The 20,761-nt window shown below is 48.5% G+C and overlaps 1 protein-coding gene across 1 annotated transcript in view; it reads left to right on the top strand.

Moving 5' to 3' along the window:
* The first annotated feature begins 4,560 nt into the window (after nt 1-4,560).
* The window catches only part of NRP2 (neuropilin 2), a 57,496-nt gene continuing 41,295 nt past the window's right edge, over nt 4,561-20,761 (top strand). Inside the window, 6 exon segments of the mRNA XM_010016623.1 lie at nt 4,561-4,589; nt 5,289-5,470; nt 9,777-10,007; nt 10,570-10,725; nt 12,577-12,746; nt 13,795-13,950. Of these exon segments, the coding sequence (XP_010014925.1) occupies nt 4,561-4,589; nt 5,289-5,470; nt 9,777-10,007; nt 10,570-10,725; nt 12,577-12,746; nt 13,795-13,950 (924 nt within the window).

Here is a 20,761-nt window from a genome sequence, read left to right as displayed (position 1 = left end):
CAGTTTAACCTTTGAAGGGTATGTCCTGCAGTTGCTCAAGATTGTATAAGCATCACAGAAAAGCTGTGTTGTCTTTCACAACATAACTACCCATGAAATAAGGATTTGGTTTGAAGGTGGTGTATGAAAGAGCATGAAGATGGGTGGTGACACAGAAAAATTGACTAAGCCAGCTAGCATGGAACGGACATTAATTCGAGCTGCTCCTTGATTGCAAAACAAGCACAGAGCTGCTGGTTCACCATTTCTTAACCATCTCTATCCTGCAGCTGCTATTTAATTTCTAAGAAACAGCCTTTTCTTAGAGGATGTTTTAAAAAAAACTCTTCATGCTTTTTATAACAATCTCTGAGAAACAAACCACCTACCACGTTTTGAGAGGGAACAGTTGCATTTGCTAGCTGCTGTTGTGGCTAAGCAGGCTCCCCATGCCTTCCTCCAGCTACCTGCAGAATATTAACGCCTGCTGAATTTCACTAGAATTGCAGTTTCTCTTCCTGTTCAAGACACCATGACATATGGTTCAAGCAGACCAGGGGTCTCAAAGACTCATGTCAGCGCTGGGCATTCCCAAATTTAGGGTGTTTGGCACACAGTCAGTAACTATTTATCTCACTGTCTATCTAGGCCAGCCTCCTCCAATATGATATAATCTGTCTAATCAAGGCTGGCTTCCATTCTTGGCTGTGCTGCAAACTTCCTGTGTGACCTTAGGCCAGGCAGTGCTCCTCCTACCTCCCAGGGTCTCGTGAGCATCCCCATCATTACTGCTTGCCAGGTTCGGTCACGTGCCCCATGGAAAATGCCTGTGAATAATAGCTCCAAATTAAACACTGGGGAAGTTAAGGTTAGAGCCTTGTGACTCTCTCTGGCCCCCGCAAGCACTGGAAACTGGGCTTAGCTGTGTGTGAGCCCTCACTTACTTCAAATTATAGCTCTAGGAAGAGACAAAGCTGCCAGCTAGGTCAGAGCCTGGTTTGGGGAGCCAGCCCTCCATGGGCTTTGAAGCCAGGCTTGCGCAAGTTTATGTACCGGGAGGACTCATATTATGCCTATGAACATATAAATAATTGTATTGTTTGTATTTCTCTCCATCCTAAGCTAAAGTCTCTGTAATATCCTTGTTACATCCTTGAAGCATATTTCAGTGGGGAAGAAATCAGCATTTCTTAGGACCTGGGACTGAGGGGCAAGAGATTGGTTGATTATGTCTGGAGCAGTATGAGTCCCAAAACTGCTTTGTGCTGAGTTGTGTGCCTCAGGAGAAGAGGTGCAGGCTTTCTGGTGCTGCTCCTCAGGCGGGCCATAGCATTTCTGGAGCTCACCAGCGTGGGTACCTGGGAGGACTGTGCTGGTGGAGCACAGCTCAATGGCCAGGGAGCAGATTAGCTATTTCACAACAGAAACAGACTGAAAAGGTGGAGGTCTTCTCATAATTACTGCAGCTGGGTTTTGTTTGCCTTTATTGTGCCTTGCAGACTTGTTTGGAGGGCCAGCAGCAAAGTGACTTAGGGAAAAATAGAGAAAAAGAAAAGACTGGGAAGCAGAGAGGGTTGAAAGGAGGAAAAAGCAAGCAAGCATGAGTAATACAGGCATTAGAAGTGCTTTATAATTAGTTTATAAAAGCTGTCTTAGCATCAGCAAAGCACTTTCTACTAAAAATCCTTAATAAAAATGCAGCAATATTTGTAAGCAATTGTATGTTTTCTGTTTAATTCTGTTAAACAGCTCCATGAGGAGTGTCTGAGCAATGCATTTCCCTCCTTTCTCAACCTCCCCCACCCCTACCCCGCCACACACGCACATTGTCTGGGCAGTTAAAAGCACTTCAGCTTTGCCTCCCTGCCTTAAAACTCCCTGGTGGAATCCTCTATTTGAGGTGGTTTCAAACCAACTGGCTGGCTTTCCCACTCAAACAGCAGCTGAAAATATCTTGCCACTGGAGGAGCAGCCAAGTGCGGCCACCTTCCCTGCAAGAAGAGTTGGTTAATCCATTGACTATCCTTGTGGGCTATGGATTCTGCACCCTGCCCTCACATATTTATGGTTGGCTTATTGGAGCAATGCCTAGATGGGGAGAAGTGACTATGAAATGCGCTTGGAGATGGCGGCTTGCCCAGTGGAGGTAATGCCAGAGAGGTCAGCCTACAAGGATGTTGGTGCTCCTTGACTGAAACAATGAATTTGGTTATATGAGTGAAATGCAAATTGCTGGGCACTGGTCAAGACAGTTTGGATGGCATCACTGCATAAATGTGTCCCACCCAGCTGTGCCCTAGTCTGTAATTATCTGGAAATGAAATAGAGTAGAAAGTATCCCCAGGGTTGGGTTTTCTTCCTTCCAATTTTTCTTCTTGTTTTTCACACGGGAAGAAGAAAGTCTGGAAACCATGCTTAAGCTTAACAGAACCAGAGGTCTGGCCAAACTAGATTTTAACATGGCTAGTGACCCAGTGTAAGGAGAATGGGGTTTATCAGCTTGTTTGTGGGCCAAAGCATGGACATGACTAAAACACATGATGCCAAAAGAGTCTGTGGTGGGGACTAGCCAGTGTTCTTGCTGAGATTTGAAAGTTTCACGGTTTGGACTGTATGTATTTGGTGTTTCATTTTGAAAGCCTAAAGCTTAATTGCTTTGTTGGAGAGGAAGTAGATGCTCCTGCTCCTATCTCCTGAGTCTAATACTCTCCCAATTCATGCTGTTTATATGATCTGAAGAAAGGGAGTTTTGCCTCAGGGGGGCAGAGGGTTTGGGCCAAGATTTTTTAATCAGGGAAAAAAACCCTTATGCATTTTTATTCATTCTACTCTTGCCAAAAAAGATTCCCCTGACCTCCTCCTAGGGACTTTGTTTAGTTGTTTGTAACGTTTGGTTTATTAAGGATTAGCTTCAGTAGGAGAAAGCTCAGTTAGATGCTTGGATGAAGCCAAACAGGGTTTAATTCAGAAGCAAATATTTCCTGATAATTTACTTACTAGATTCATTCTTTTAATTTTCCATCTCCAGATTGCCTATGAGCAGATTATAATATTCCCAAATTGTATGTATTATTGGAAGTTATTCATCCATTCCATAAGCAAATATTTCTTGGTCCAGAATTTCCTTCTGAAATTGCCAGGTCTCCTACAGCACCGGGTGGTTTGAGGAGCCACATGGACAGCACTAGGATGTTTGGTGTGTTGGCTACCACAGAAGCTGTGATCATTACAGTCAAGTAGTTGAAATCATGTACTGTGTTGGCGAGTTAGAACCCCACGAGGACACAAACAGATGTGATTCTCTGGGATGCAGCTAAACTCTGCCTGTGCCATACAAATAGCAGCTTTTACAATCTACTCCATTAACTGTGTTTTGCCAACATTCATGTTTCACCAAATTAATTTTTTGCCACATATTCACAATTTCATTTGTAGCCAGTAGTCCTGCAGCACAGATGTGTACTTCGGATGTGGAAGGGCTGCAAGCAAGCTGAGAGCAACTAGTTATTTAAAGAACAAAATATCCCTGCTGTTTGCTCAGCATTGCTTTAAACAGACAGAAAAACAGGCAGCAAAAAGTTCTACTTATAAGAAGCACTAACACTGCCCTCTATGTTCCTTCTCCCTGGGGAAATAGTGGGATCAAGCCACACATGATGGACATTAGTGGGGTCACGCAGGGTGCTGCTGGACGGTGTCAGGGTAATAAGGGGTCATGAGGTGACGATAGAGCATAGAGAACAGATCTTCATTTACATTGCTGTGTGTCCACCCACCAATAAAGCAAATGCTCTTCCTGTGCGCATGCCTCTTCTCAAGACCATTTGGATTTCACCTTGGCCAAGCCAACTGAGTGTAATGAAGTTAAAGGCTGGGTGATTGCAGCTAGCTGAGTGCGTGGTCTGGCGTAGACAGGATTTTATCTGTGGGCATTTTTCTACTGGCTCTCAGCCTGATTTAGTCCCAGAAAGGAGTGAAACGAAAGCTGTCCGGGCCATCTTCTTTGTGGAGGAGCACACTGAGTCCCTCTAAGTTTGTTTTGAGGTTGTTGCCTGCCGATGTGTGCTTTGCAGAACAGGAATGAGTCACATGAGGATCATTCTGTATCCAGTAAGCTACTTCTCCTTTCTGCTCTCTATTCCCAAACAGGAGATCTTGTGACAAAGAAGAAAGGCAGATTCCTGGCAGCCTGGAAGTGCTTTTTCCCTCACTGGCCCCGTGAGAGGAGCTTTAGCATGTTGTTCAAACAGGTTGATACACAGCGAATAAACAGTTGAAGAGAGATGGGCAGTTTCTGTAAATAGCAGTGTGCTGGCCAGAGAGAGGAGAAGAGGGGTGGGAGAGTGGGGGTGTTAGAAAGCAGCCGAAGAACAAGATGTTCACGTAAAAGCTGTTTGTTTCTTCGCAGCGCGCTGAGCCTGATACTACCTTGCCATCAGTCATGGCCTAGAAAATACGGAGGAATCTGTGGGAGTTTCACCTTTTAGCCAGACTTTGCAACAAGCTTTTGTCTCTGCACCAGGAGGCAATTCTTCCAACCCTACACATTCCTCCCGCAGACAGTTCAGATGCTTAGGAGCTATGCCAGTGGGCAAGTGGGTCATCTCCAGGTAGGGTTTAGCAAAGGCAGGTTGTGGTTACAGGGTGTACGAGGATAGTGAATGTGGTTACCCAGCTCTTACACAACATTCTCATCTACAGAGAATCTTTATTAGCACTTAACAGAAGAGGATCAGTATTACTGTCCAAGTGCTAAGTAAGTGTACTGACCATGCTTGTTAAAGGGCCAGTGTGGTGTCAGAGTGCACAAAATAGCTACCCACTCACATGGACTGAACATTGACTATTTAATGCTTGATGTGTGCTTAGGTTTATTCCTGCCTGGATAGTGGAATAAACTGAGCCGTGCTAAGTAGCACAATGGCACTTAAGGAGAGAGGTAAGGGAAGGAGAGCAGTCCCAGGAGAGTTATGTCTGTGCTTCTCCCATGCTGAAGGAGTCTTGTGGAAATGGAGGTAAATTGTATCCTAAATTTTGCATGTTGGCTCTGACATTGAAGTGGATGTGGACGCAATAAATTCATGATGTGAGGAACAACAGAGGAAGGAACTTAACTGTAGTCAGAAAGACAAAAGGGGGAAAAAAAGTAAGGGGAGGAAGGTGTGGAGTGAATGGCAGAGTCCCAGGTACCCGTCTGGAAGATGTTCTGTGAAATATGCAGACATAAAGAAGTGGGATGTGTTTGTCCTTTCCATCCCAAAGGGTCTCCCTGACAGATGGTTTCACTGCCATTTCACCTGCCTCCACAGGTACGACTACATCGAGATCCGAGATGGGGACAGTGAAGCAGCAGACCTGCTGGGCAAGCACTGTGGGAACATAGCACCTCCTACCATTATCTCTTCTGGTCCCTCTCTCTATATCAAGTTCACCTCTGACTACGCACGACAAGGTGCCGGTTTCTCACTGCGCTACGAGATCTACAAGACAGGTGAGAGTCTGAGTCAGTGCCTGTCTCTCAGGCACTGTTTGCCACGATGATCTTGACAAGATGTCTTTGGCCACCTTTTCAGTATGATTTTTAGCATGTTCTCCAGACATAAAGGGCTTTTTTTGTTTGCTTGTTTGTTAGACAAGTCTGTTGCATCACGTTTTTAAGAAGGTGAAGATGTTAGTAGCACATGATGGTGCACTTTTGGATCACAGTGTGGCATCAAAAGCAGGGTTCCTCCTTAAATGGTTTCTTGTATTCAAGGATTTGAAACATAAATCTTTTCTTCTTGGCATGTGTGGCGCTTGTTAGGGCTAAGATGGGATTGTCCCTCTATTAGGAGCTCATGGAGCTCCCCCTCCTGTGGAGTTGTGATTCAGGGCTGATCAATGACGCTGTGTTTTCTCTTCCTGGAAGCGGGGTTTGTGACTGGGGAGCTCTGGTTTTCAAGGGACTGCTGTCAGCAGTGCTGTCACGGGCAGAGGCAGTGCCTTTCCAGGCAGATACAAGAGGAACTATTCATCATACTGTTTAATACTGAATTATTCTTGAGGAAAGGAAAAGCTGCTCAAAGGCCTTTTAATAGTGTTTCTGTCTAAATATTTGCCAGAATTGTGTGTCTGTGAAGAAGGCGGCTTGAGAAAATAAAACCCACTCTGTGTGTGCGGGTGAGAGAGGTGTGCCTGCATGCCGAGGCAACAAGAGTGTGTTTTGCATGGGGATGTGGGAGCCTGCCCTGTGCCTACATCCCTTTGGTGTTGCGTTGGAAGAAAGCACACACAGCTTTCACTGCATTGCATGCAGCACAAATATACCCACCATGCCAGGTGAAGAACCAAAAAGGAGCACAACAGGGCTGCTTCCCCTGCCTCTGCAAAGGGAAGGCAAGGAGCACTGGCACCAGTGCCTGGGGGTGCTGGCCCAGCTGAAGCAGGCAGAGGTGTGCAGACAGCCCTCAACCCACTCACAGGTAGATGTGAGTATGGAGACAGCTGCAAGAGAACAGGAGTGGCACTCCCCAAATTTGTTGTGAAATGGTGAGGACAGGAGGTGTCTGGAGGTTCAGGTGGATGAGGAAAGTGCTATTGCTGGTGGTTGCCTGAGCTGTACAATTGGCCATTGAGCTGTTGTGGTGCTAGCAGCTTACCGCTGGTGTTTGTGAATGATTAGGATGCAGATTAGTCCTGAAAGAGTTTAGTGGCTCATCTGGATATTGGGGTTTGCTGAGGCCAGTTGCTGTAGTGGAGGATGGCAAAGAATGCTTGTGTTGAGATGGGAAGACTCCTGACCCATCTCCCTTGCCTCTCACTGCCTGTACACACAACCCACTGAGTCCAACAGACTGGAGTGGGCTGTGCCTGTCCTCACATCAGGTCCATGCCCCAGGTCGGGGCACAGGGCAATGTGGAATGGTCCAGCTGGCTGAGGTGGCCAGGCCAGGATGAGTGTGGCTGTGGGAAGGGATGGCAGGCAGGAACCCTGTCTGCCTGGGTGGGAGCCAGCAAGGAGCCAAATTCATAAGAAAAAGGAGATTTTATTGCTGCTGGCAGGGAGGGAGAGGAAGAAAGGGCTGATCTGGGAGCCTGCAGATGTTGGATGGGGACTGGGGCTGAGTTTGTGTCCTTCAGCATAGGTCCCTGCAGAGCTGCCGTCAGATCTGAAATGCTTTTGGGGCTCCATTTGATACCATCACCCCCCGCAGGCAAACACCCTCTCTAGAAATAGCCACACTTTCTTCCAGTCACAGCCCACACAATCCAGCCTGGCAAGGCAGGTTGTGACACAGAGATGGGGATGATCCTGGAGCACCCCCAGCACACCTCATCTGCCTGATCCCGGCCCCCTCTTGGGGTGCCCAGGCAGGGCAGTGGGCCAATGCAGTACAAGCAAACCCTGCCTTTGCAGATAGGCAGGAACGGGCAAAGTTTCTGTTTGAACTGTCAGGGTAGACAGCAAAGGTGTCACCACCTTTAAAGGTCATTGGATTGTCATTGTCCACATCGGTAAAGGCAGTGTGGTTGCAGCTTCTTTCTTTCTTAAAGGTGACCTAAAAAGCACAATTCTTTTCAACTAAGCGTTTATTTCCACATCTTGTGCTAAATTTCCCTTATCACAGTGTGAGACAGGAGAGATCTGCATACAAGCAACTGCATACCAGTGTTTGAATCCCCTGATGGGTATCAGTCAGCGGTCTGTGGGCTGAGAAACGAACCACCTGCCCTGGCTGGTCCAGCCTCCCCACTGCTCACTTTGTGAGTCAGTTTGGCAGGGCTGGTCTGAGATCTCCATCCCTGGCCATCAAAGTCTCCTCTCTGGCTGGTCTGTGCTGCCGAAGCCAGCATGACTCCTCTTGATTATCTGCAGCTTCCTTATAAAAAGCTGATCATTGTTTTTGCTGCTATCAGCCAAACTGTAGGCAAAGATGCCAAATGTGGAAGAGCCCCACATGAGGAAACTGTCATTGTGTAATGCAGTGACATAGTTATGTCTCTCTCATGTCTCTAGAGGACAGTTCCTGACTCTAGAGACCGGAGAGAGACTGACTATGCGTGTAGTCTTTGTTTCTTCCCCCTAGCTCAGAGCTTGCGTTATTTTCCCTGTTTATCTGTCTTTCAAGCTGTTTGGAACGAAGTGCACCCTTATTCCTGTTCACAGCGTTATGATGTGATTTGTGTTTGGCCTTATTTTTTGCCTCTGCATTTTACCCCACAGGTTCACACCAGAAAAGCTGGCTGCTTCATTAGGTAGTCAATTAAGAGCCTCTCCTGAGTAGCTCTCCAGCTAGGCAGTGCATAATGCAGTGCTGGGATCCTGCTATTACTGCGGGCTTCTGGCCTGACTCCTGTAGGTTAATGCTGAATTGAATAACAAGCCTCCCATTAGTCCCGGGAAGGCTTGTGCTGCCTGGAAGAGCTGGAGTAGAAGGGTTTGTAGAGGAGGAGGGTGTCCCAGTAAAACTTGAAACAGAAACCTTTGCCAGTGCTAACGCCGGGTTGCAGCAGTGGCCAGCACCCTCTCTAACATCCCCTATAGCCTCTGATAGCTCCGGGCTGCAGATTTCTGTTGCCTATTGTCCTGTCTCCACAGCGAAGGGTTTCAAAGTCACCGTGGTATGAATATGACACAAATTCCCCTTTCCCCGGCCACCCTGAGGCACCTTGGCTGTGTGAGAGGGGGCACCAAGCTGGCCCGGCTGCAGCCGAGGCCAGTGCTGAGGTCAGCAATAAATAAGAGGCGACATTGTCTGCCCTCCTCGCCGTGCAAAGGTCTTCCTTAAGGATAGAAATAACTTGAATTTCTGGTGCGGACAGCTCAGCCTGTGAGAAAGAGGGCTCTGTTCCTCCTCTTGGCAGAGACCCCTCTGCCATGGGCCCTGCCCTTGCTGTGGCCACGTTGTGGGGACATAAGCTGGAGCTGGCCATTGTCCCTTGCGTGGGTCTCAGGGGGCCACAGGCTAACTTTGTGCTTCCCAGGGGGTTCCAGCTAACAGTGGAGACATCGGCACCCTCCCCTGGTCCCCTTCACTGTGTAAATATTTGTGTTCCTCGTATTCTTGAGAGGAAACTGAGGCACAGATATCAATGCTAGAGGGATAGAGGTTGGAGGAGACCAGCCCCTGGGGACAGATTTTCCCAAAAAGTGACAGCCTTGTTACTCCTCTCTGCCCCTTCCCAGGCAGCCTCTTCCCCAAACACGGGCTCGTCCATTCGACCTGGAGCTGATGCCAGGGTGGCTGCCGCAGCAGTGAAGACCACATAGAGCAGCCCCTGCTGGCTGACTGGCCCCTCCATGGGGTCTGGGGCACCAGACATGGGTCTCCTGGAAGGTCCATGTGTAGGGGCTCGGCACACAGGGGATAGGGCCAGGAGGGGAAGCCCAGCCCAGCTTGGTGTGGCCTCACTTCACCATGAGAGCCACCACCACCAGCATGGGGGACACGGCAGGGTGCTCGCCTGCCAAATCACCACTGTGGCTTTGAGTGGGATCACTCTCCTAGTCCTATTTTTGGAGTAATTGATGGGGGATCAGCAGTGGTGTACAGGTTACATTGGGAGAGCTGTCTGAGGGGTTTAGAACCATGCTGTCCACTCCAGTGAACAAATGGACCTTTTCTCTCCACCTGTGGAAGGCTTTGAAAATCACCCTCTTGGTCCTTCCAGGAATTCACGCAGCTCCTGGGTTACAGAGCATTTCCAGAAGTGAATATGTAACCTCTGTGAGCTCAAAATGGGGTTTCCACAGTGTCAAGCTGTTGGCATTAAGCTGCATTGTTGCTAAGACTGTGGGTATTTTGCTGCCACTACAGGCTCTGAGGACTGCTCCAGAAACTTCACCTCCTCCAATGGCACTATCGAGTCTCCAGGTTTCCCTGACAAGTATCCACACAACCTGGACTGCGTCTTCACCATCATAGCCAAGCCAAAGGCAGAAATCCTCCTCCACTTTCTGCTCTTTGACCTTGAGCATGACCCATTGCAGGCAGGAGAAGGAGACTGCAAGTACGACTGGCTGGACATCTGGGATGGCATCCCTCAGGGTAAGCCATGGGGTACTGTGTTGCTGTCCTCTGCCTCTCCTGGTGTTTCACAAAGCTCCAAAGCTGTGCAGTCTGTGTCTGAACAACAAAGGTGCCTAACCTCAAACACGGCTGCAGCATGCAGCCTGCTCTTGGGGTGCTCCATGGCCAGCTGTGGGGATGGTGTGCTTGCAGAAGGCTGCATACATTAAACCCCAGACTGCTGCTTTATTGTAACCACTGCCCTGAAAAACCTTATGTGCAGTCCACAATACAACCAGTCATCCCTCAGGGAAAGGCAGTGGGTTCATGCAGTGCTGGTAGGACCTCCCTACCCTGTTCCAACACTGAGAAACAGAGCAGTTTGGAGCATTTCCCAGCAATTGCAGAGCAACGCCTGCTGCAGTGGATATTTCTGCACAACATACTGCATGGCACCAGGCCAGCGGATATAAAAAATAGCCCATCCCCAAAGCCTTTCTTTTATCCCATCAGTCCTGCCGAGGCATCCCTGCTGAGTGATGCCAATCTGCCTGTGACCCAGCAGGCTGGTGGAAAACCTTCACTGCTCTTTCTTTTGCAGTTGGCCCCTTGATAGGCAGGTACTGCGGCACTAAGATGCCATCGGACATCCGCTCCACCACCGGCGTCCTCTCGCTTACCTTCCACACGGATCTGGCAGTGGCTAAAGATGGTTTCTCTGCTCAGTACTACTTAATCCAGCAGGAAGTCCCAGAAAGTAAGTTGGAAATGTGTGGTAATGACTTAGTTGTGCGACCTGTTTTTCCCAAGTCTGTCGTTCAGTTGGCGCAGGCAGGAGTGTGTCATGGGTGTGATCCCCCACCAGCAATGCAGACATCAGTTGCACTACGTGTGTTCTCTGTTTCTCACAGAAGTGACATTTCAGTAAGAATCACACTTTCTGACCTTTCGTTGACTTTTTGCTTGCTCATGAAGTCTCCTCAATACCTTTGGGATAGAATCCTTCATGTCTGTGCTCACCCCAAAGGGTTTAGGGGAAGACTTCAGCCCAGTGGGTGCAGCAGATTCATTAAAGCATGGGGGAAAACACTCTCTCCCTCTCTCTGGTTTTCCAAAAATTCACAGCCCCAAACTACAGATTTGAATTTCGTGGCTGTCTAATTAAAAAAGGCCTAAAGCTCTGAGAATTTCAAACCAGAATTTGTTTTAGATCCCTTATTAAGCAAGGTAAATTGATGTGGAGTGAGGAAGTAAGTTGTGTGTTTTGAGAATGAAGAGCTTTTTAATTCTTTGTGATAAAGCTTGAAGGCAAGGGAAGATTCAGTTTGTTTTCCCATGGTAATTTTATATCAGAGCTACAGTTTTCGACCTCTGTTCGCAGTGAACCTGTGATAAACAGAAGAAGCCTTCAGGACACCCCTGAGTCTCAGAGAAAGAGAGGGAGTCCCTGACCTGACACTGAAAGCCCATGACGGACAGCAGGGTAGAGTAGGGGGTGTGCAGCACTAGGGCAGCTGGGTTACATGCTCTTGCTCTGTGGTTGAGTTAGGGATGTTCTACTGAGGCTGTGAATATTACAGACAAGCATGAACTCTTCACTATTACCTGTTTCCACACTCAGTTGATCTGTTCTTTAGTCCTCTTTCTATTTCATTCTTCAAAATGATTGGGAAATAAAATGTTAATGACACACAAAGCTTGAGAAATCAAGCACAAGAGCTGTAAAAGGGCTAGGCCTGTTTAGATTTATGCTGATGTAAATTGAAACTTTAATAATATCACTGAGATCTTAACATGGCCCATCGTTTCCACCAGGGTTTGACTTGGCCACATTAAAAACACAGGCAGTTTGGTAAAGCCCCATTGGTTTACAGCAGCAGCTTGCTTTGGCCAATGCAGTATTTCCTATCAGTGTTTTCTTTGCTATTGTTTTTACAGGCTAGCTGCCATAAAATATATGAGATATGCAGTAAGATTAAGCTAATTGTGACTTCTAAAGCGTTAGAAGTGAGGAAACCCAAATGAAGCTTATCAGGGTCTTTCATATTCTTGGCTGGTTAATTCCTATGGGCCTGATACCACATATAGTGCATGCACATACACACACACACATGCATCCGTACTCACACACACACAAAATCTTTAGACGTGCCCATTTGAGGTCAGCAGCACAGCAGTAAACATCCTCCTGCTGTGCCTGCCCATACTCCTTGTCTTGGCAGTGCTTAGATTTCACCTCCAGCCTTCAAGAAGATGGGGAATTTTGTGGCAAGGGGACTTGGAACATCTTGGTGGAGATGAAGGGACAGAATTGTGCTGAGACTGTGCAAAGGTGAAGGAGATGGATAGAGAAAGGGAGAAAGATCTGGACCGCATTAGTTTTCAAAAAGCCATACAAACATAAAGCTGCCTCATCTTTTATTTTCCAGTGCCATCTGTGCACACACAACCCGCAGGATGGTACAGAGCTGTTGATCTTTCCAGGCAGGCAGCTTTGTTCAGGGTTAGCTGGGGAGGATAGCTCAGGGCTGCCTACCACTTGGGAGTGAAGTACTGAGACTGTAGGCTGATCTGCGTGCATGTGTCTGTCTGTCTGTGTCCACTCCAGACTTCCAGTGCAATGTGCCGCTGGGGATGGAGTCTGGCAGGATCTCCAACATGCAGATCAGTGCCTCCTCCACCTACTCAGATGGGAGATGGACCCCTCAACAGAGCCGGCTCAACAGCGATGACAACGGCTGGACCCCCAATGTAGACAGCAACAAAGAGTACCTCCAGGTGCACACACTTTCCAGCTCCCTCATCTCTTCCCCCACCTAATGGAGTGTCACGCTGTTAAACTGACCCTTGACCATACAGCATGTTGAATTTTTTATTGCCTGTGTGGCTCATGGGGAGCGAGCAGCAGGGGAGCTGCAGTGCCTCTCTGAAATGTGGCAGGCTGGCTCTCCCATTAGCCTGCCTGCACAAGGGCTGACTTGACCTGCTGTCCCTCTCCCAATCCCTCTTTCCTGCCCAAAACCTTGATGGACTTTCCAGCATACTGACAGAGACTGAGGATCCTCTGCCACTTACAAGGGCCACTGACTCTGCCACTGGCCTGAGGACCAAAGTGTCCAGGCGGCACGTAGGAAAACAACTAGAGTAATATTTATCTCATCAGTGACACAGGGAGCATGAGCAGACTAAAGTCATATGGGGCTGACAGAGCAAAGGCTTTCCCTGGGAGCTGGCTAGAGCCACAGTCTGTCCACACAGCGCTTCTGGCTATGTCACATTGCCATGAGACCCTGCTTGCTAAAGGGCACTGGGAATGGGAAGTGGTGAATGTCATTGCCCGTAGCAGACATCTCATTCTTCATTCATGGCAGTGCTACCAAGCCAGCTCTGCTGACCTTTCTCAACTTGTAAAAAAATTCTATCAAAACCAAAACCAAAGCAACAACAAAAAAATCAAGGGAAAACCAAGAACTACAGCACTTGCTAATTGGACATCATGCTTTTATTTTACACGGAAAAAGTCAGCCTCTGTTCTGTTTTAATGGACGTGAGCTTCTGTGCAGATCCTGTTGCTTGGTCTGAGGCAGGAAGAAGGCTTTGTGATGGTCCTATGTGGACGGACATCAAGATCCTTTGTTACTCTTGTCCCATGGTCCTATCTGCAAGCTAATCCCCCAGGGTTTGTGCCCATTGAAATGTGTGTCCACAGATAGAGTGAGGCAGACTGAACTCAGGCCTTTTTCCAGGAATGGAGGGAGGAACTAACTAGCCAGCCTGGGCTCTCAGGTGGTCACCACTCTCTCTTGTCCTTTTTCCCCCTGGAAAGGTGGACCTTCACTTCCTGACTGTGCTCACAGCCATTGCTACACAGGGTGCCATCTCTAGAGAAACCCAGAATGGCTACTATGTCCGTACCTACAAGCTGGAGGTCAGCACCAACGGGGAGGACTGGATGATGTACCGACATGGGAAAAACCACAAGGTAAACGCCTTCTTGTCTCTTTTGCATGCACCTTGGTGAGTCTTGCAGCCAACAGGAGGGAGGAGAACAGAGATTTTTACAGGCCCAGAAAGTTTAATCTGTGAGGGACCTTTTTTCTGATGAGTGCTAAAAGACTGATGATGCTCTGAGCAGAAATAGTCCTTTCTTCTCTGCACAGCAATGAGGAAACACTATTCCTTGGAAAACCTGGCTGCTGTTGCATCTTTCGTGGTGGCGAGAGTATGTTCTTTGACTGCAAATGAAGGAGAAAATGCTTTCACAGCCTGTGTTTTGCCATACAAGATTCATTGAGCTTTTATGGCTGTAGCCCTGTCTGCATGCTGGGTTAACAATCGCAAAACCACATGAAACTGTAGTTCAGGAGTTATTGAGGCCTGGAAATGAAAGGGCACAAATCCTAAGAGGCGATCACACCATCCCAGAGAACAAAATGAACAATAAATAATGAGGAGCAATTCAGGCTGCCAGAGCTGTGGGATCTGCACTAGCAGTCATGATCAGCAAGGGTGCATTGAGGCCTGGGAGCTGCTGCATGCTCTCACTGTGTTTCTAGGAGGCACACAGAGATGGGAGCAATGGGGAGGGAGGGTAAATATGGGTGTTCAGATGTTCCAAGCCTTGCAAGTGCTGCTGTGTGGCCAGGCAAGGCAAACTTGCGGTGGTCTGCATGGGAGCTTTGGCATGTGGGGAATGGGGTTAAGGCAGCTGTGGTGCCAGGCTGGTCCTGCTCTGTCACTTGCCTTGGTCGTGTGGCTGTCCACTGGTTAAGGGCACCTTGGGAAAGCCCTTCCCTGTGTACCAGCACTGCTGCCGTGGCTCAAGTCCTCCCCATTGATGAGCCACAATCTGTCTATGTGAACTCAGTGGCTTCGGTCCCACTCACTTCCCCCTACACGCACATCCCAGCAATTTCTGATAGCTTAGCACTTTTGTTAAATTAGCTGTCCCCTCCATTTGCTGGCACAGGCACTGCTGGCATGAAATGCAGTAGCCTGCCTTGTCCAGGATTCATCCAGACATTTCCTTCCCTTCCGGGCTGTGTGATTTCCTCTTCCCCTCAAGTGTGTCTCACAGTTCAAATTCACTCTGTTTCCCAGAATGAGTCCTCTCTGTGCAGAGGCCCGTAGCAGGGTCTCATACCTCCAACATTTGGAGTATTTGAGCTCCTTGCGCGCCAGCGAGGTGGTGTTAGTCCTATTTTTTCACAAGGCAGTCTAGAATCTCATAGGAGAGTGAGCAGTGGGGCTCTCCTGAACCTCAGGCGGGCTGGCTCCAGTGCTGCAGCTCATGGCAGAGCTCACGTATAACCTAACAGGGTGGCTGTGCACTGCTGTGGAGGCTCTGTGCTCTCTCAGGACCCACTGGCTGCGGAAGACCTTTCGTGACATCACTCCAGCAAGAGCCTAACGCATGTCAACCCAAACCAGCCCCACAGCCACGTTAATTGCCTCCATTTCAGGATTTGGCCCTGGAGTCCTATCAGCTTTTTTCTGCTGTTTTCTCCCTTCATAAAAGGGAGGAAAAATCAAACCTCTCCTTTTTTACTCCTTTATTCCAGTCTAGCTCTGTTCCCATGTTCTGGCCTCAATTTAGCAGACACTTCCCAAGCCTGGAGGATAAGTAATTGGTTTTTGGTGGCTCGCCTTGCGTCCAGGTAACTGCTTTCCCTCCCCACTGAACAACTGGCCACAAGCCCACTGAGCCATAGCGAGGCCAGGGCAAAACCCCTTGCTTACAGGCTTGGTTCCTGGGGGCTCTGGCCCCACATTCCCCACCCAAGTTAATCCCTGCCATTCCTGTGTTAGGAAAGCTCCCAGATGTCTGTACTCAAGGTGCAGATTCCTCCCTGCGTCAGTGAGGCACTCCACACAGTTCAGGCTGCAACGGTGGAGTGAGCCATGCCAAATAGATTTGTCAAGTCTGCCGCAGCTTGATTTGGTGCCATGAGGAGTAGGGAGGGAGGGAAGGGGGTGGACAGACAGGGACTCTCTATTCCTCTATATACGTGCAGATATATATGTATATATATACACACACATACATATATATACACACACATGCATATATATATATGCACATGCACACATAGGCATATGGGGTGTATCAAACACCGCTCTGAATTTCTGCTAGCTGTGTAGGCCAAAAGCAAAGCTCTGCCATGTTATAGGTAGGTCAGCTAACATTTACATCTTCATCAGGGAACTAAAGAAAGAGAAAACCAGTGAGTGCAGGAGGAGTGGGAAGGGGATGATACTCTGCAGAGGATGGGGAGCTCTGACCTCCTCTCTTTCGCCCCCCTGCTTCCCCTCCCTCCAGTGTTTCTCAGGAGACTGGAGCCAGGCTTTTTCCCTGTGGAACGTGATGGCTCACCTTTGAGGCCCCAGCTGCTGGCACTCACAGCACGGGAAGCAGGAAAGGCAGGATGAAGCAGAGGAAAAGAAGATTAATGCGAGCCTGCAGCAGACAGGGCTGGCTGGGCTGTTAGCATGCCATGTTACCATGCTGCTGCGTTTCTGGGGTGAGAGGCAGTGGGAAGGCAGGAGCCCCACACTCACACCTTCCCCTTCCTGCCCCATCCCTGAGGAGCTTTCCCCCTGCCTGGCAGCCCACTCCCCACAAAGCCAAGCCCTGCACAGCCCAGACATCCCTCTGTTGAGGGGGTGATGCTCTGTCCTTGCCCAGGCATGGGACCAGGAGGACTGGCTAACTCTGTGACCTGGCCAGAGGTGCAGAGCTGTCTGCCTGTGTGTCCCTGAGAGGAGATGGGGAGGAGAGCAGCTACCACATGTTGCCTCATGCTCACCCCTTACTATCCAATAGCACATCCTTATGGGACAGGGCCAAACAACTCCTGCCCCAGAAAGGCTGGTCTGGCTCTTGCCCTCCCTGCTGCATCCCCCACTGTGTCATCCAGGGTTGATGGCCCCAGAGGTTATCTTCTGGGTGCAGACACTGGTGTGTGTGTGCCGAGATCTTATCTAGGGGGTTGCAAATGTCTTTAAAAAACAACCACTCATTCCTGAACCCAAGGAAGGAAAAGAGCACCTGGCAGGATCTGACCTTTTAGTTTTGGCCACTTTCTTCACCTGACAGGATCTGACCTTTTGTTTTTGGCTATTTTCTTCAGACAGATTCAACTATGAGGATTTTATCGGAAAACAGAGTGCTCATCAATTCTGATCCACTTCCTTCCTTGTAGGGTCTTGGGTTCCAGCTCCTTTGTTATTTGAGCCACTCCATCTTAGTAACTGTGGAGATCATCTCCCGGGGATCATCTAGTGTGGTGAGGGACCGGATGGGTTTCAGGATATGTGTTGGGTTGGGACTGTGATGGGTGCTCTTGCTGCCTCCATTACTCTGCATGTGAAATGGGAGGATGCAACTGAAACATTTGTTTTGAGAACCCGCAGAAGTTAGTGGATGAGAAATGGCCTCAAGTTCCAGCTGATGCACATTTTCCATTTCCTACTCATTTTGATGGCTTTGTGCTTGTTACCGGCTAACCTTCCTGGGTGGTATTCCAGGTGGATGCAAGAAGGCAGGTTGAATTGCAGCAAAGAACTGAATATCTCAGCTGTGCATGGAGTTGGGGATGTCAGAGGTGTTTAGTGCTGGCAGGGAATATTGAGGATGATTCTTTGAACACCCTCATGCTTTCCCTTAGGACAGTTCCTCTGTCCTTTCAGTTCTTAATGAGGTTGCTTGTGTTCATCCACCTGGGGAGGGAGAGAGAAGCTTTGTCTTGTTTATCTGAAAAACTCAGGAAAAGCTTGCGTGGTCAGCCAGAAGGCCACAAGGTCTTCTGCACAGAGACATCATAGCGCAAAAGCTTTACCCAGAAGCATTCCCAGGTCCCAGCCTGCTTCTGCTGCTTTTGCAGGCAAGACAAAGATGTCAGGCTTTGGGAAAGGCAGCTCTGCACATTCACCCTTGGTGCAGTACCAGGGGAGAATTACAGCCCTGGCTCTCCTAGTGAGGCTGCAGCTTTGTACTTCTGGGCCTGCTATCTCCTTTGCAGGCTAAGAGAGTGCCACTCCTCCTGTCCCTGGTGACTCCCAGATGTGAGTGGAGCCTCTCAAAGACGCAGGACTGGCAAGCCCAGCCCAGCATGCTGTGCTGTGCCCAGACGGCTGTGCTTCATTGTGTGTTGCCAAGTATCATTTTTCTTTTAGCTCCTTGTTCCTGGATTTAATAAATCCAGAACTATCCACCCTCCACTCAAGCCAAAATCCTCCCACCATCAAACATGCCCCATTTTATGCCTTGCCTATCTGACAAGGAAAATAATCTCCCCTACTTTTCTCCTTCATGCTTCTCTTTCTAAATCCTGAAGCCCTAATCCTGTTAGCATGCTCTGTTCCAGGGCTCTGTCTCCACAGGAGTAACATAATCCTGCAATAAATCTAGTAGGTCCAGAGAGACACATACATACGGATGAAGGCAGGGCTGCTGCCATCCTTGGCCTTCTCCTCTACCTCCCCCAGCCACTTTCTTTAGCTCCCCAAGAAATTACATAGTGGCCAAGCAGCACAATAAATAAAGCTGGAGAGCAGTTACCTGCTGCCCCCCCGCCCCGACTCGCTGCCTCTTTGACTTCACAGTGCTTTTTGTCTCCCTGTCCTTCACTCCCTTCACTCCAAACTGCTGTTGGCACAACTCCCATACCCATTGGAACTAGTGCAGCCTCGGAAATCCCCCGGTCACCCCACAGCAGTTCCAATGTGTCAGAAATACAACTTGTAAGTGTCGGTGTAGAGACGGCATGTGTGCGCACATGGAAAAATTGCCCAATCCTCCTCTAGCCTAGACATCATCTCCCACCACTTGCTTTCTGCAGCAAATTAATTAAGCGGGTCAGCTTTCATTGATTATCAATTTAATTTTACATGTAGACTCTGCCGTCTGGACTAAAACAGAAGTAAACATAAAGTATATGGGGAGGGGATGGGCAGCTTTTTGATGCAGCAGTAAAAATTAGTTCCTTGACTGCTTCTTGGAAGGTGCTTTTAATTTGTTAATGGTTTTCCCATTCATCTTCTAGCTCTGTCACCTTTCAGCGCGTGTGCATGCGCATGTGTGCTCTCTGCTGAGTGTCTGTCTGTCTGTCTATCTATCTATCTATCTATCTTATCTATCTCCCTAAATCACAGCCAGATTTTTTTTTCTTCCTGCTGGTGTAAATTACTGTGACTTCTTATACTTCGATGGTGATATGTTGATTTACACCATTCGAATACTTGGCTCAAAATATGTGCTGAGTGGGATGGGAAGCAGATAGGATGGGAGGAATAGCAATGTTCTATTTTGGTAAGGGGGAAGAAATCTTTGCTTTCTTGGCTCTCCCAATTTCACACATTTTCCTGCTAGTTCTTCCCATGCTGTGAGTGCTAATTTGAGGCAGGATATAGAGCCTGTTCAAGTCAATGGGACTCTCTCCACAGTGTGCTTGGGCTCTGGGGTCGGTATTTCCAGTGCTGAGAAACCATACACTCAGCAGCATCAGGACCTGTGGGCTCACAATGCATTTTCACTTGGGAAGGAGGCTGAAAGGCCAGGCACACGGGAGGACCCCACCTCTCTAACAAACAGCACTAAGCACCTGCCTCCTGAAAATGGCCTTTTTCTGTAATGCTGAATAGGGTGTCAAGCAGTGACTTGTTATGGTCAGTTGGGACTTCTCAGAAACAAGGTTCACTGTGGCAGATCCCGCCAATGCAGCTTATCCTAGAGCTGGAAGTCAGGTGCCATTTCTGCCCTCATAACTGGCAGTCTGGAGTGTCAAGGCCCCAGTTCAATGTTATGTAGCTTGTTGAGTGTGATTTAATCTGGGGAAATTACTGGTCCCCAAATCTAAAGCAGAATTGAGGTTGCTCTCCCTGGAAGCAGGTGGTTGGGACTAAGGTCGTGTAAGAGATGCTTTCAGCAATGCATGTGGTAGTGATAAAGTTTTTGGGCTCAGTCCTGCTTCTGCTTTCTGTCAAGCTTGACTTTGCAGAAGTCAGCAACAAATTACACTGGTGTAAACTTGGATTCTGGCCCCTGATGCTCATATGTGCAAAGTGAGCTATAAAAGAACAAAACTGGAAGTATGTTAAACCAAAAAGAACAGCAGACCTCGTCAGTGACTGTTAAAGATGCTGGTCCATATGCAACCTTTGGCTCATGGAGTCTTCAAACTGCTGATTGTGGGAAGCAAAGACAGGTTGCCAGGAGAAGTCTCCCTTGGGGCTTGCTAACCCCAGGCATCTGCTGGGTTCACCATCAGGAGCCACCCCTGGGACAGAGGGACCTTTGGGCTGACCTGAAGGGCTGCTCCTTGTGCTAAAATAGTTGCACTGGCTCAGATAAACATTTCCTGTCCTCCGGTGTTAGGTTCAGAGGTAAGGTGTTGTGTGTCAGCTTCTGTGTTGACATAAAGCTGGAGGCTTTGCTGTGGTGTGGAAATACATCCTTTCAGCCTCTCTGTGCGTGTGTGTGTTCCCATAGGTTTACAAGACACACACACATGCGTACATGCCTGGAGAGTGTTCCACAGTAACTACTCTTCTTATAGCCCTCCTGCTGGAAAAAAGGGTATTTGGTGTCTGCTGAGCAAGGAAAAGGATGGGAAGTGGGGTCAGACAGGGTAAAATAGGATATTAAAAACACATAAACCATGCTGTGTTGCTAAACGGTAGCAGCATGATATATATTCTCCAGATTAGCATTTCCGCTCAAGTTCATGTCAACCCCAAATCCCAGTTACCAGCCACATTTGCAACCAAGGCCCTCTGTGGGGTTCTGCTCCCTG

This window comes from Nestor notabilis, unplaced genomic scaffold (assembly GCF_000696875.1).
Source record: "Nestor notabilis isolate BGI_N333 unplaced genomic scaffold, ASM69687v1 scaffold20830, whole genome shotgun sequence".
In the NCBI taxonomy this organism is placed as follows: Eukaryota; Metazoa; Chordata; class Aves; order Psittaciformes; family Psittacidae; genus Nestor; species Nestor notabilis.
This window is presented reverse-complemented; position numbering and strand designations above follow the sequence as displayed.